The 15397-nt window shown below is 39.7% G+C and overlaps 1 protein-coding gene across 1 annotated transcript in view; it reads left to right on the forward strand.

The window, feature by feature from the left end:
- The window catches only part of pcdh11 (protocadherin 11), a 239962-nt gene that overhangs the window by 111240 nt on the left and 113325 nt on the right, over positions 1 to 15397 (forward strand). Inside the window, 1 exon segment of the mRNA XM_028459226.1 lies at positions 13292 to 13327. Coding sequence (XP_028315027.1) covers positions 13292 to 13327 — 36 coding nt within the window.

Genomic DNA, 15397 nt, shown 5'->3' on the forward strand with positions numbered 1-15397 from the left:
CACGGTGTGGACTTGTAAATCAAAAACTGGTTTCAACCTAAGGCGACGTTATTGCTTTCAAGTAATTGTGTTACAGCAAAGTTTCTCCTTGTGCACACTTGAGAAATTTACAGAATTTACACCTCTCTCTCGCCGGTTTGCATTTCCTTTTATTGAATGTCAATACGCACGTCAATGCACTTAGATAAACAGAATACCCATTTGCCTCTGCATTGGAGTTCGGTTGTACAAAGGCTACACTTAGGTATATTGAAGACTTCATTTGGCCGCTTCGACAGGGAGGTGTTTTGTTTTGCAACAGTTTGATTTTCGAACGCCATGTTATGTTTGCTGGAGGAAACACACTGGATGTAAACCTCAACTCTACTCCTGTGTCAAAACTGATTGTTGTCTTTATCCTCACTATTAATGCAGATACAGCAATGTCTAATCTTCAGAGAAACTGTCAGTGTGTCAGAATAGTCCCACCTATCTCCTTTTTTATCCACTTTTACTGGATGACATCACAGGGTTATGGTAAGGTGTTAGGAGACTTCCTAAAGGAGTTAAGGAATATCCATCACGTTGTTTTGACAATCAGACGCACTTCCACTAGATGACGTAATAATCCGACGGCGGTGAAGGTTCGTGACGTTTACCGTAATGAAAAAAATACACATTTCTAAAAATGGACTAGTGAAAGCACATTTATAACACTTTCCCATGTGCCTGTGCTGATATAATCTCAAATATCACAAGGTTTGAATGTAAATCAAAGGAAAAAAGGTTACCAGGCTACGAGGAACAAAAGTGAAACTTAAAGAACATCACATTGACAATAGTTGCTCACACTCACCTTCCACTCAGAAATTAATATTAATCCGAAATAAGTATGATTTTATGAAATTGTTACATTTATGCAAGATACAGGCCTGTGTACAACCACACAAAGCATTCCTAGGTGAATGAAATATGTTGAATAAAACATAATGTGGTTAAAAATGTCTCTGATCTTTTTTTCTTGAACAACCGAGTGCTGCTTTATGTCCAGTTTAACCTTTGCCTTAATCAAGACAAGGGTTAAATAATCTGTGACTGTAATAAAGTGTTACATTATTTATTATATTTATGGCTGCCATGTGAATAAATAACAAATGGAAACTAAATACAGTATACCTGTATATAGTGGGGGATTTTTTTGAACAAATGCAATCATACAAAAATAATATTACAATAATCAAAATATGTGATGCAGATGGCTTTCCTCCAGAAAAAACCTAAACAATTAATTTTACTGCATGCATTTTTGTGTTCGTAAGGGAGTATAAACGTATTAGTCCCACACCTTTTCCTACATTACAGATACAAATAATCAATTTTTAGCATCTTGTTTTCCAACCATTGCTGCTGTTAATACATTAATTTTGTCATATCTTTATATGTTTTTGATCAAATACACACACAAAGAACCTATTTCATACTTTCAAACTCGTCATACAACATAGACAAGATATTTTCTTTCTCTTTTTAATTTCTTAATATCTGTACACAAACTGTTCCATAATCTTATTCCACACACTGATGTATCAGTTTGTAAACCCTTCCCTGTCAATAAAGAGCTTTTGAATGTTTCCGGGTAATAATTTATTCTTGGCCTTAAATTGAACTTGAAGAGTTTGAAAAACAACTATCTGTATATTTCAGTAATGTTTACTTATGGAACAATGAATTTTAATGATCTAAATAACTGGCATTATGTATAAAACATACTGCTCTCTTGTGCAGTATGTGAGATATGGCAGTACCAGTGAACAGTAAAGAATATATTGTGATCTTTGATATATAACCAGCCTTGGAACACTTTTTGAAAACTTTTTTTGCATGTACTTGTGATTTTCAATTGTTTTGATTCTCCATAATAACAGCTAAAAAATCTAATTTCCTTTGGTAAATAATGTATCAGTGTTTTCTAGGCTAAAGGAGGTTATAAAGGAAGTATTGAGACTCCTTTTCTTAGCTTTTAGAGAATTGGAATGCTCCTTATCATGGCCATCATTTAAACACTTCCAGGGGTTATAGAAAAGTGGATAGGAAAGGAGATAGGATGGATTATTCAGATGCAGCCTATGTGATAATAAGCAAATGAGTTTTCTCTGAATATCTCCAGGATACTCGTAGTAATGGTCGTGAACTGTGGCACTTTTCTGACATAATTGAAACAGTGCAGATTTGGAAAGTTCAGCCTCACCATTATTTTTCACCCATTACAAGAAAGGCGAGCCGCTTTATAGCAGACATTAGTGACTTTTACCAGCAAACCCTGGGCTACAGTCAAATCTGGTGTAAAATATGGAAGGGCAGGCTCAACAAGTTGAGAGTGTACAGAGAGCAAGTGCATTCCTTGCACTTCTTTCCACCTTCAAAGGTATTTACACTATGAAATAAACTATTATGTGGGAGGCTGCAGAGATGGAAGCAGCAGATCTCATTAGTGTGAAACCATTAGAGGACCCCAAGGATGAAGAGTTTTAAGGCTTTTAGTGTTGGCCTGTGTTATCACATCATATACACTCTTCAAAACTCTATTCACAAACAGTGGGGCCGCTGGCTGCTGACACATGTTCACAATTTATTTTTAACTGAAGTTTTTTGCTAATGGAGCACACATTGCAGAGCTCTTTTTTTCTCTCTCCCATTACTTTCCAGATCAAGGGATCATAACTTGGAACTTGCACAAAGACAAAGCCCACGGAGAAAAAAATAAATAAATAATCTGAAATGGGGGATGACAGCAGTAATATGTAGCTTGACTGTGACTAAAACATGATTTAAAAGACAATATATTTAATCATTTTGTATTCACGAAAAAAGGAAACTTCTTTTCAAAGTAGCATCTATTGTACAATACACATCATTACGATTCAAGAAATGCCTCGAAAGTAAGCCCACAACAGTCTCCGCTGTTTTTTTTAAATGTACTTTTCTCCTCTGACAAAGCCTGTCACATGAAAAAAGAGTTGTATTGGATGGTAACTGATTGCATACATAAAACATTTCTCCAAGATGGCTTTTCGTGGACTATGGCTACACGGATGAACAGAATACAACAATGTTCCATCAAGGCTATACTGGAGGTGTTTTAAGCAAGGACTGTCCCACCTGTACACATTTATTTCTAGCTTTACACTGGTTTAATATGGTTAGGTTCCAGGGAGCATTAGCTCTGGGCAACCTATTGTTATCCTACATGTTCTTCTTTCTTTCTTCCGAGGAAATGCTACTTCCATTGCGCAATCACCACATTTTGCACAAAGGTCCAGTCCCAAGCCAGATTGTCTCAAGTGCAAAAACAGGCTAGATGTCATAAAGGTGGCGCTACAGAAAGCCGTTCAACATTTTGAAAATTCACAATAAATCACCCGTAGGTGACTCTCATAAAATGTAGCGTCAACGCTGAAGAAAAAATTTATATATTCAAACTTTTTGCAAATTAAGAGTTTTCAAAACTGCAAAACTTATTAATTATTCATCTCATCCCTCAATGTTTGCTCAATTGACACTAAACTTGCTACAGCACATCTTCAGACTGTCCTAAAGAAATGTTCCACACAGATTTTTGATTTATCAAAAATGGAGCCTACTATTTGTCATGTAAACATATTGCAAAATGATTGTATTTCTACAAACACAGCTTTTTATGTAAGGCACTGAACTCTAAGTTGCTGAAAATGTAGCAACTTAGTTGTAGTTACATTGCAACTCTGTACAATTGTAACTACTTTGTAATAAAAACAGTATATAGATCAAACCCATTGCATCATCTAATCTTCTTCTTTATATTAACAATAGCAAAACATTCTAGCATCACAGTCAAAAATGTGTTCCATGTGTAGACATTCAGATGTTTGTCACAACCATATATTATTAATTGTTTCCACAAATTACAGTCTGTACAGGGGCGGGGCTTCAGGGAGGACTGGGAGGGTGGCACGCACCCCTCCGGGGCCCGGATAGGAGGTAGGTTCTAAGGGAGTTGGGCCCCTACCATGGCTCAGGGGAGCTGGAGAAGGTGGGCCCTCCCATGGCTTGTGCCCAGAGGCGCACGGAGTACATTCAGTCTGTTTAACATCACCCATCATGCAGATTTATATAGGGGTTATATAGACTATTTTCATGTGACGTATGCATACTAAATTAGGTGCATGCGTATGCAGGCTCGGTGCAAAACAACCAGAGAACTGCTGAGGCGATGGTGCACGGGAGCGGACGGAGCATTATCTCAGTCTGGATCCAGTAAAAAGTGACCATAAAAGGCTGTAAATGGACTGATATGCAGACGTGGGACAGTGAGGAGAAGACTTAATGTAGAGATGGAGACTCATCCTTTGAAACTGATCAGAATACGTGGAAATACACGGAAACCTTTGTTAACAGGAGTACAGCAGCCCGCCTACCTGCTAGTAGTAGTAGTTATAAGCATCTAGACGCGTCACATATGTAAAGAACATGGTTCCTGCACAGCGTATGCATGCGTATGTCAGTCACATGTCCCACTCATTCTCTAAGTTAAAACATATTAAAAACCAGTTGAGGAGCACAGTGGGACAGGAGAGACTGAGTGGACTTGCCATGTTGTCCATAGAGAATGAGAGAGCAAAGGAAATTAACATACAAAGCATCATGGACGAGTTCGCGGAGCGCAAGGCTTGTTGTAGGCCATTCAAATAGTGGTGAGTAGGCCTTTAGTATTTCATATTGAAATAGTGTTTGTGAACATGTGGGCCACTGTGCCAGTTTTACTAAACTTTATAGCTACTGATACAGAGTTGAAATGGTTAAAGTGGGTGTCAAAATGATGTGGTCGCTATCCGTGGTGCTGAGATGCTTTGATTTTGTGTTTTATTATCAGTGACCATGGATGGAGCCTAATGTTTTTGTTGTTCTCTTGTTTTGTTATACTTCATGTCCGTTTGATGGACTTCAAAATGACATAGTCGCTTTCCGTGGTGGCAAAGCTTGTAAGCCCCGCTGTTGCGGGCTTGTGTATGTTGTAAAATGATGTTTTCATGAGCTTTATTATTGGGGTTTAAAGGGCCCGGTCATTTGCCCCGCCCCTGGCCCGGCTCTGATTTGTTCCGCTAGTGAGTCAGTATCATTATCATTACCATGCAATTTTAATACTGTTATGAAAGAGCATTCTTGCTCTCAATCAAGTACATGGTTTCCAAAACAAGATCGGTTACACTAATGATCCCCCACTGATTAGATTTTTTTGATCTCTTGATTTCGATCATGCAAATGACAACTTAGAAACTGGTCTGGTTTCAGGAAGCAACATCTCCTTTAAATAACAAGCCACGATCTTACCCAAGAAAAAAAAATCCAACTTTAATACCAATAAATACAAATATGGAGCAGTTTATACCTGAGACATAATGAAATCTTTTACTAGGGCAAAATAAATTCAGAAATAATCCTACTATTACAAAAGTTTATGCTTTTTTCCCCAATTTTTGTTTATCAGAAAAACAATTAATTTAAAATATCTTATGTAAAATTTAAAATTTGACCAACAAAGTTTTTTATTAATCTATTTTAAATAAATATTCCATTTTTACTCTTACTGTGACCCAATGAGAACAGGTCTCTGTGCCAATGTTGGGTCCTGAGAACCCCTGGATAACAATATAATACTGCTTTATGATTGACAATATTATTTTGGAGTGAAAAATAAAAACTGATTGAAATAATCAAATGTGTTATCATTTTGAAAATTATTAATTTTAATACTGCACTGGTTTATTCTCCCTCAGTCAAACTGAAATGAAGACAATTTAGAGATCAGATCATGTCGGTTACATGATTACAATATCTTTTCATATACAATAAAATGTTTAATTGAACCCTTTTGTATGTGCAGCTAGTAATTCTGCCCCTGGTCTGGTGTTCTGGTTTAAGGACCAGGGATGTTTCTTTATTAATGAATTAAAATGTGTTTTTTAGTTAGTAAATGTACTTTATATCCTCAAAGTGAAAGTGATACTAGCCAATATATGCCTGAAATTGAAGGAACAGAGACATTTTAATATTGTTGATATGTTCACTGTGGGCTTATTGTCTTTTTGCAATGCTGCATACTCTACTTTCCAGTGTAAATGTAATTTTTGCTTCCCACCAGTCACCTACGCACAGCTGGGTTTCACAGTAGTTCTCCTGTCTGTGTTTTTTCAGTCCCACAACCTCAGTAGCAACATGGCTTAGCGGTTCTCATACTGTTCTTTCATAGTGAAGGAGGGTTGGAGCAGCACTTCACATTTCTCTAGTTCACACTGTGACTCAGTGCAGGGGAGTTCAAACGCTACACCTTTAGTCGGCTCGTGTGTGTGTCAGTGCATGTGCTTTGCTATAGCAATATTAAAGGTAAAATATGCATCATAGGGTTGCTTTCACTCCTACCTACATTCCTTTTTTTTTTTTTACGTAATGTACATGGTGTCTTAACCTTGGGATACGTTTGGATATGGAAACAGAGCACAATATGGTGTGGTGTATTTAATCAATTATTTATCCAATATTTTAATGATCTGAGTGCCCCGGGGGCATCAAAGGCTGGGTTTGAGCTTCTACTGCCTGGACTCGCTAAGACGTCCCCTGTACTTTGATGTGCTTCATCAACAAATGCACTTATCTGAACCGTAACTCTCTCTCCCAGGCTTGCACGTGAGCGCTTTGAAACCACTCGTCTGGGAGACGTGCATGCATGCAAAGCCACTGACCAACATAATATATAGCGAAGGAGTAGAAACTCGAATCAATGCTCGCTCACAATCAAACATACTATTTTGAATGCCGTCTAAATATAAAACACACCATGTAGGTCACCTTCTGAGTTCCAGCATGTACATTATTATAGAATTAATTGGTTGGCATGGTCTCTTAGTTTGAAGTGTGTGTCACAGGATGCTGAATAAAACATTACTTAGAGAAGAAACAACTGCCTGATGCCTGCCTCCAGTGATATTCAGCTTTAAATGACCAGTCATTTGATGCAAATGAACAACTCTTCAGATGGACTTGACAAATACTGATATGCTTAAGTATTCTAAAACAAAAAGGGGGAGGGAGTTTTAAAAGTATGCCAAGATTAATAAAATAGTTTGCCTTATGTTATATTGTTCACATTTACAAAGAAATAAGGAGAGCTAATCGCTGAAGAATTTGTTAGCAGTGCCGTTGCGCTGAGGTCATTGACTAGTGTCTGCTTCCTGTATGGCGTTTGCATGTTCTCCAACAGCATGTTAATCTGTGCTGTACTGATGAGCTGGGCTTGGAGTGAACTGTGATAGATGAAGATCTTTGAGGAGATCTTGTATGTGGCTTAGACCCCATCCACACGTAGCCGGGTATCTGCTAAAACAAATATATTTTTCTGCGGTTTGACCTGTCATCCACACAAAATCGCAGGATAAGTTCATTGAAAATTGAGCTTTTGGAAAACTCCGACCAAAGTGAAGATTTCGGAAAACTCCGGTTTTGACTTTGAGTGTGGACACTGATAACCGGAGTTTGAAATTTCCAAATGTCTCTGCTGCGCTGTCGCTCCCTGTCACGGCGGGGCGGAAACTGCGGTCCCCAGAGAGCTGTAAAATGTCCAGTATACTGGCCTATAAGGGTTGAACGCCGGCCATTACAACTGCATTTTGCTATTGGTTGAACGGTAATCTCCTGCCTTCTTGCAAACTGTAGCACGTAGGTTGGATTGGATACTAGTAACTGTTTTTGTCAACATCACTTTAATTATATAGGTGAGCTAATGCTACATTGTTCTTCACTTTTTTCAGAGTGTGGTGTTACCTGATCCACCTCCTTGCAGCAGAACCTGTTACATATACAAATGTAATCGAAGTGGTGTGGCATTAAAATCAACATGATAAAGTCCCAAAACAGGGTTATTTTATTAACCACAGCAATAAAAGATTGCTGGTAGGGCCATTATCTACCACTTGGAAACGTCACCCATCGATTCTGTGTGTGGGGGGTTGGAGGGGAGCGAGCGGTTACTGAAAGTAGCTGGGCGTGTCTTACTGCTACAGCAGTAACGCCCATAATCAAGGCTTTTTTTGAATTTACCTCCTAGTTGCAGCTCAGCACTTAACTTTTACAAAGTGTTTTTACTTCATTCTTATTGTGAATTCTTCGATTGAGATTGAAAAAGACAGTTATTCATCTTGATTTTTTTTTTTTTTGTGCATTTATGGTGTTCACTGTGATATGCGGTCACTCTGATTCTGGCCCTAAATTCCATAGAAACCACAATATAAACATTGTTGTTTTGTCAACAACTTTCAATCTGTGAAAACATTAGAAATGTCAGTGTGACAAGTGTTTGTGACATCCCTGGCATCAAGTTTCTAACATGTATTATTTATATAGGGATCTATTCTCCCATGTGCTTAAGTCCAAAAAGTTGCGCAGCGGCGCTGTTTTTGGCCACACGCTATTCTCCCCCTGTAGTTAAGTCAGTCGCTTTGCGCCTTCATCCCAGTTGTGCACTGTGGGTGGAGCAGCCCTGAAATGTGGGTGCATTCTTCAGTGTGTGTAAGTCCTTTTCTTCTTACGCGCTTCTAACCCTGGAATAAGTGCAGCGCCCCGATAAGGTGAAACATTATATTGCACTAGAAATATGGACTTAGTTACATTTGAAGCCACACGGACTCGTGCGTCACGCAGCAGCAGCTGTGTTCACTCAGCTGCAGCTACGCGATGAATTAAAACTCTGACAGATGCAGACTTCTGTCCACGTTGGTCACAGTGATTCAACTATTTTCATACTATGTCCAACGTAAAGTCACAGTTTGATCCACTACAGAGTGAAACAAACAGTCATATGCAGATGAGGTTGGACCACAAAATGTTCCCACACATATTTTAATGAGGCTCAGCTCAGGTCACTTTTAACAATTTATATTTAAAACTGTGTATTATGGAAGCCAATAGTTCTGTTTCACTGCAAACATCCTCTGTATTAAAGCAGGACGCTCTGCTTTAATACTCATATTAAACTCATATCTCCAGCTCATCTAACTCAGTCATGCTTTACAGTGATGATGATGATGATGATGATGATGATGATGAAGGAGAGAGACTTTAACTGTGACTCGGACAGGGTGACTCCTCAGTCACACTGCAATAATCTGATCAATGATCTGATCAAATCAACCTGTTATATTGTTTATCAATGAAGGCCTTTCAAATTAAAAGTGAACTTTATCATTTTCATGGATTTCAATGACATTTACAAGCGTTGGGAAAACTCCAAGTTCTGTGATTTCCAGACAGCCAAAAAAAATGACATCACCGCCTCCTTTCCTTCAGCCCGCCTTCATTCACAGCCAAGTAGTTTTGCTCTATTTATGCGTGATGGGAGTGTCAGGAGTCTGGACCGGAAAATACACGTAGGAGAGAAGCGCGTAACTGCAGGCGCGCAAAAAAAAAAAAAAAACGCTTAAGGTCCAGACGGGAGAATAGACCCCAAAGTTATAGCATTTTAAGACATAAGCCTACTTGCACATTTGAACGTTTGAAGATGAAGCTTCTTTTGCTTGCAGTTAATCGTTGTTTTGTACTCTTTCGTAGACCATCTTAAAACTTTTGAATACTCTCATATTATGTTTCGGTGCAGACTGCAGTTATGTGATTAACATGAGAATTTTTTTTAATTTTATTTTCCAGAGCCCCAGCTTACCCTCTAGCTCTGCCCATAGGTTATAAGTAGAAGTTGCACTCAAATGAAACAATTATTCATTTTGTATGCAGCATATTTAGGGTCAGTATATGCAAGCACATATCTTCAATTAAATAAACACACAACAACATTGTCTTTAACATCTGTTCTATACAGTAGCTATATAGGCTCACATGTTAGTGTCATCAAACTCTTTGACTTCCCATCCTTCATTAGGAAACATTGGATTGTTAATTCAGGATGTGCACATATTTCCTCCCACACTGTGAAAACAGCACATTTAATGAAGCTTTCATTAAAATGCATTGCCTCTTCCTCTTCTTGCACCGTGCCATTTTTGCTATTCGGTGCTGAAGCAACATAACACTTGAGAAGTTGTGATCACAAAGATGCTTTGGTGCTCATCAAAAAAAGTGATAACTTGAGATTTATGTGTGTAATCAGGAAATGCATAGCAAATAATTACGTAGTTTTGAATGTATCTTCACTATCCAGAGGGACATTTTACCAAATTAGCTGCACAATTGAATTACCCAGCCACTAACACTAACTTTAAATGTTTGCGAGGTAGTTTAGCCCAGGGGTCTCCATACTGGAATACAGTTGGCCATTATCCCGGGTAAAAAGGGTTGTTGAAGATGCGATGTGAGAGGAAGCCACAGTGCAGACTTTTTGGGCTGTGAAATTCTCAAACTGGTTGGCTGCTGAAGCAATGAAGAGGCAATGAACGTATTTTTTTTTTTTTTCCAGAGCCATGGGTTACTGCAGGGACTGGTGATAATTGCTTAGGACCAACGACTGCAAGTTAAGCCTTTCACAGTAGGCTACATGATGATAAGATCAGCATTTACCAATGAGGTCAGAGTCTGGGATGAAAAAACAGTTGAAGAAGTGAAGTTTGAGCAAGATGTTTCTAATGGACATGTCCACGCGGCTATAATCTTTCAAATCACTTCTCTAAACACACCTGTTTCGCTTTGCTTTTGCCATATAACCATTCACTCATTCATGCCTGTTTTTTTGCCATTTTTACTGATGTTTTCTTTTTTTTTTTTTCAATTTATATTGTTATGTTTTTATTACTGCATTGCTGTTCTTATTTAAGCCTGCCTGTAAGGTGTCTGAGGGTCTGAAAAAGCACGTTCAAATAAAATTGATTATTATTATCCAAAAAAAATAAATAAATAAATAAATAAAAATAGTTAAAGCTGCAGTATGTAAGTTGATTTTGGCAGAAATTGGTCATATTGTAATTCAGCATGTTGTGAGAGGACAATGGACCTCTGCACCTTCTCTTGGTTCTGTATCCAAGCTTTAGAAAGCTTTAGAGCGGGACACTCTTTTTCAGCCAATCAGAGATGTTTTTACAAACCAAGTAGTCCATGAGTTGTTTTAGGGACAACTATTGATTGCTCAACAAAAATTAAAGCCCATTCACGTCCTATTGGTAGTGAAGGTGCAATGGCGGAGGTTCCAGCAGGAAACGTCCCCATTGCGGCGTTAAGCACAACAACTCACACAGCAAAGCAAGACAAAAAAGGAGGAAGATGTGGATATGGGAGAGTCTAAGACTTAGAGTGATAGCAGATGGAATAATAGACGTGTGTTTGTGAGGATGTTGGAGAAGGACAGCGAAACAAAAAGTAAATCATCATCTACATACTGCAGCTTTAAAAGAGTATCTAAACAACACAAACATTTTTTTTTTCTTCTGAAAACAAACATATTTGAGTTTGAAGTAGTGTTACTGATTGATTCCTGTCCAACTTTAGACAATTTAGTTAAAGTATTTCAATTTGGTATGTTTTGTTGTAAAAATGTAAGAGTGACTTCCCTCGATAGGTTTTGGTGGTTTCTTACATCATGAACCACCATTATTGGCTCCGCCCCTCCTATGAGAACTAGCACCTGTCAACACTGCAATCAGTGGCGCTGGCGAATAGGTTGGATTGAGAGAATCGCTAATAGAGAGGTACAGTCAGTATTGAGTAGGTAGTTTGCATAGCATAGATCGTTTGTTAACACTTTACATTACGCTGTCATTAGCATGAATAAGGTGTCACGAAGGCTGTCATTAAGCCGTCAAGTATCGGTTGAAAAATGATGGCAACTTTTGCAAAATTATAACACATTTGGAGCGAAGTTGGCAGTTTTTGGTGGTTAAGTGGAGGGTTATAGTGAGGTTAGGTAGGGTTGGGGTTGGGTGTTAGGGTAACAAAAGGTTACGGTTAGGTACGGTTTGGGTTAAGGTTAGGGGTTAGGGGTTGGGTGTTAGGGGTTAGGGGTTAGGGAAACATAGGGTTTGGGTAACAAATGACACTTAACGACAGCCTTCATGACACCTTATTCATGCTAATGACAGGTGTCATGTCATAATAATGACAGCGTAATGTCAGTTTTTATGCATAAAACGTCGAGTAATGTTGCCTATTGTTTTTTTGGTAAATTTTTTAGTATAAAATGGGTGTGTCTTAACTACTGCCCATAATCAAGGCACACAACAGCCAAAACCTTTAGGTGTTTTTTTCGGACAAAAAAGTGCAACAAGAAATTCAAATCTCAATGCAATTTTCCGAAGAGGATATGAGATACTGTCACTCTTCAAACTCAGTAGCAAGGAACTATTCATTTAGTGCTTTTTGTATTCCATAAACTTGGTTTTTGAGATTGTGAATAGTGAAAATAGTGTCTAAAAATAGGAAGTAATGAGTACAGTATATGCTACAACCGGTGTCATGTGATTAAAGTTTAGGATTTAATTATTTTAGTAGGAGTGTTTGCCCATCACGAAGAAAACTTTGTGCCTTCCTTTGCTCAGCCAGCATCCCTCAGTGAACAATCATGACAGGATAATCTGTTGACATGAACTCATTGTTTTACCGTTCCACCCTAGCAGTCCTCTCTGCTTCTTTCCTGTCTAAATGTCTCCCCACTGCCACATTTCTTCTATTTTCTTTGCAAATAAAGTCACGTACTTGGGTGATTATACACAGAACAAAGAAAACAAAATTGGTGATTAAAAATTAAATACTCTTATCTCTCTGTGAGTTATCTCAGTCCCTAGAGTGAGGATGTTATTTCGCGGGGCTTGTGGGTGTCTTTTGTTCCCAATTTAGCAGCTTGTCTCTGTTTATTGTTAATTTTTGATGCTTCATTTGCTATTCTGTTCACTTTCGACCCTGACGTGGCACAGAAACATCTTTATCATAGTGCCACTTTGGGCTGCCAGAGTGTCAGAAAGGACTTTTTCCTTCCACCTCTAAGGACAGAGCAGGTGTTCTGCCACCAAGTCTACTAGACACACTAACAGAGCTGAAATGTCCGCTGTATAAATTCCTCCATCTGAGTAAGAAATCAATACGGATCTTAATTTTCAATTTCAACCCCAAAGAGACTCTAAACTCCTAAATCCATGGGATTGTCTTTTATGAACTCTGACTGACTCTAAGGAGGCTGAAATGTTCCCTGTGCTTCCCTGCTGGATCCAAATCTTCATTTCCATAGTAAATCCTCAGCAGCGCTACAGTCCGACAGTTCACTGAAATTACTGTTCTTCTGTCTTTGCAGGAGGCCTGTCAGCTTGCCAAGATAACCTCTGTGAATGTGAGTCCCACACACTTTGTTTTCCATACTTTCTTTGCACATGCACCATCACTGTCAACACAAACTGCCTTTTAGTCAGAAGTCCTTTTTATTCACACGTAAAGTGACAACTCATAGAGGAGACACGCAGAAAGTAGGTTGTGCGTGCATAAGCTGACATTCTTGCTTTATTACAAGACATAAGGAAATGGGATTTTGTGCGAGCGTTTTTATGCTTTGTGCATTGAAGAGAAATCTGTCTCACTTCAGCATGAACTGAATACACCGACAGCTACATGAAATACTTTCCCTTTTCAGTTTTCATTTGACAATTTTTAATTTTGAATGTTTCTAAGAACTAATCAGAGGTGCTAAATGGTAACCTGGCCTTCAAGATGGATTCTCCTGGTGTTCACAAACACCAGGAGAATCCATCTTGTACTATTCTCGCCTTTGCCTTTTGAATCTGAACTGAAACGGTTCGAACCAATCATGAGGCAGCGTTGTTGTGCAGGGCAGGATATCCGGGTGTGACGAAGGCAGAAGCGCAGAAGCAAACTGTTGCATGCTCAGTTGCGCGGCGATGAACTAGCTGGGCTACCGCTATTAGCATAGCTCCGAATCAAAATAGAAGGATGTTGACGCAGGAGGATGATTAACGTTCCCTTAACTCGCATACTCGTGTTGCAAAAATGGCAAAAATCATTCAATGACATAATGACCGCAGCATCACTATCCCAAATACACCTCACTGGAGACATGCACCGTACCAGCCTGTTTTAAGGCCTCCACCATCGTTCCTGTCCCTACAAAGCTGAGGATCACAGGACTTAATGACTACAGACCCATCGCTCTGACATCAGTCGTCACGAAGTCCTTTGAACGCCTCATGTTCTCCCACATCAAGGACATCACCGACCCCCCACCTGGACCCCCTGCAGTTTGCTTATAGATCCAACAGGTCTGTAGACGATGCTGTAAACCTGGCTCTCCACTTCATCCTCCAGCACCTGGACTCCCCAGGCTCCTACGCCGGGATCCTGTTTGTGGACTTCAGCTCTGCTTTCAACACTATAATCCCAGCTCTCCTTCAGGACAAGCTTTCCCAGCTGAACGTGCCAAACTCCACCTGCAAGTGGATCACAGACTTCCTGTCTGACAGGAAGCAGCACGTGAAGCTGGGAAAAACCATCTCTGCTTCCCGGACCATCAGCACTGGATCTCCTCAGGGCTGTGTTCTTTCTCCTCTGCTCTTCTCCCTGTACACCAACAGCTGCACCTCCTCTCACCAGTCGGTCAAACTCCTGAAGTTTGCAGACGACACGACCTTCATCGGTCTCATCTCTGATGGAGACGAGTCTGACTACAGGTGGGAGACAGACCGGCTGGTGTCCTGGTGCAGCCAGAACAACCTGGAGCTCAATGCTTTAAAGACAGTGGAGATGATAGCAGACTTCAGGAAGAACCCAGCCCCCCTCACCCTGGGAGACTCTACAGTGAGCTCTGTGGAGTACTTCTGCTTCCTGGGGACCATCATCACTCAGGACCTCAAGTGGGAGCTGAACATCAGCTCCCTTATCAAAAAAGCTCAGCAGAGGATGTACTTCCTGCGGCAGCTGAAGAAGTTCAGTCTGCCAACAAAGATGATGGTGAACTTCTACAGCTCTACCATCCAGTCCATCTTCTGCTCCTCCATCACCATCTGGTACGCTGCAGCTACGGCCAAGGACAAGGCCAGACTGCAGCGTATCATCCACTCTGCAGAGAAGGTCATCGGCTGCAATCTGCCCTCCCTCCAGGACCTGTACGCCTCCAGGATTTTGAGGCGTGCAGGAAAGATTGTGGCCGACCCCTCCCACCCCGGTCATAAACTGTTTCAATCTCTCCCTTCTGGAAGGAGGTTTCCAGAGGACCAGAACCTCCAGACACAAAAACAGCTTCTTTCCCTCTGCCACCATCCACATGAACACACCCCAAGTCACCCACTGAACCCCCCCCCACACCCGATCACCATATATATATATATATATATATATATATATATATATATATATATATATATTTATATATATATATCCTATTTATCCTTTA

Source organism: Gouania willdenowi, chromosome 10, assembly GCF_900634775.1.
Source record: "Gouania willdenowi chromosome 10, fGouWil2.1, whole genome shotgun sequence".
Classification (NCBI taxonomy): Eukaryota; Metazoa; Chordata; class Actinopteri; order Blenniiformes; family Gobiesocidae; genus Gouania; species Gouania willdenowi.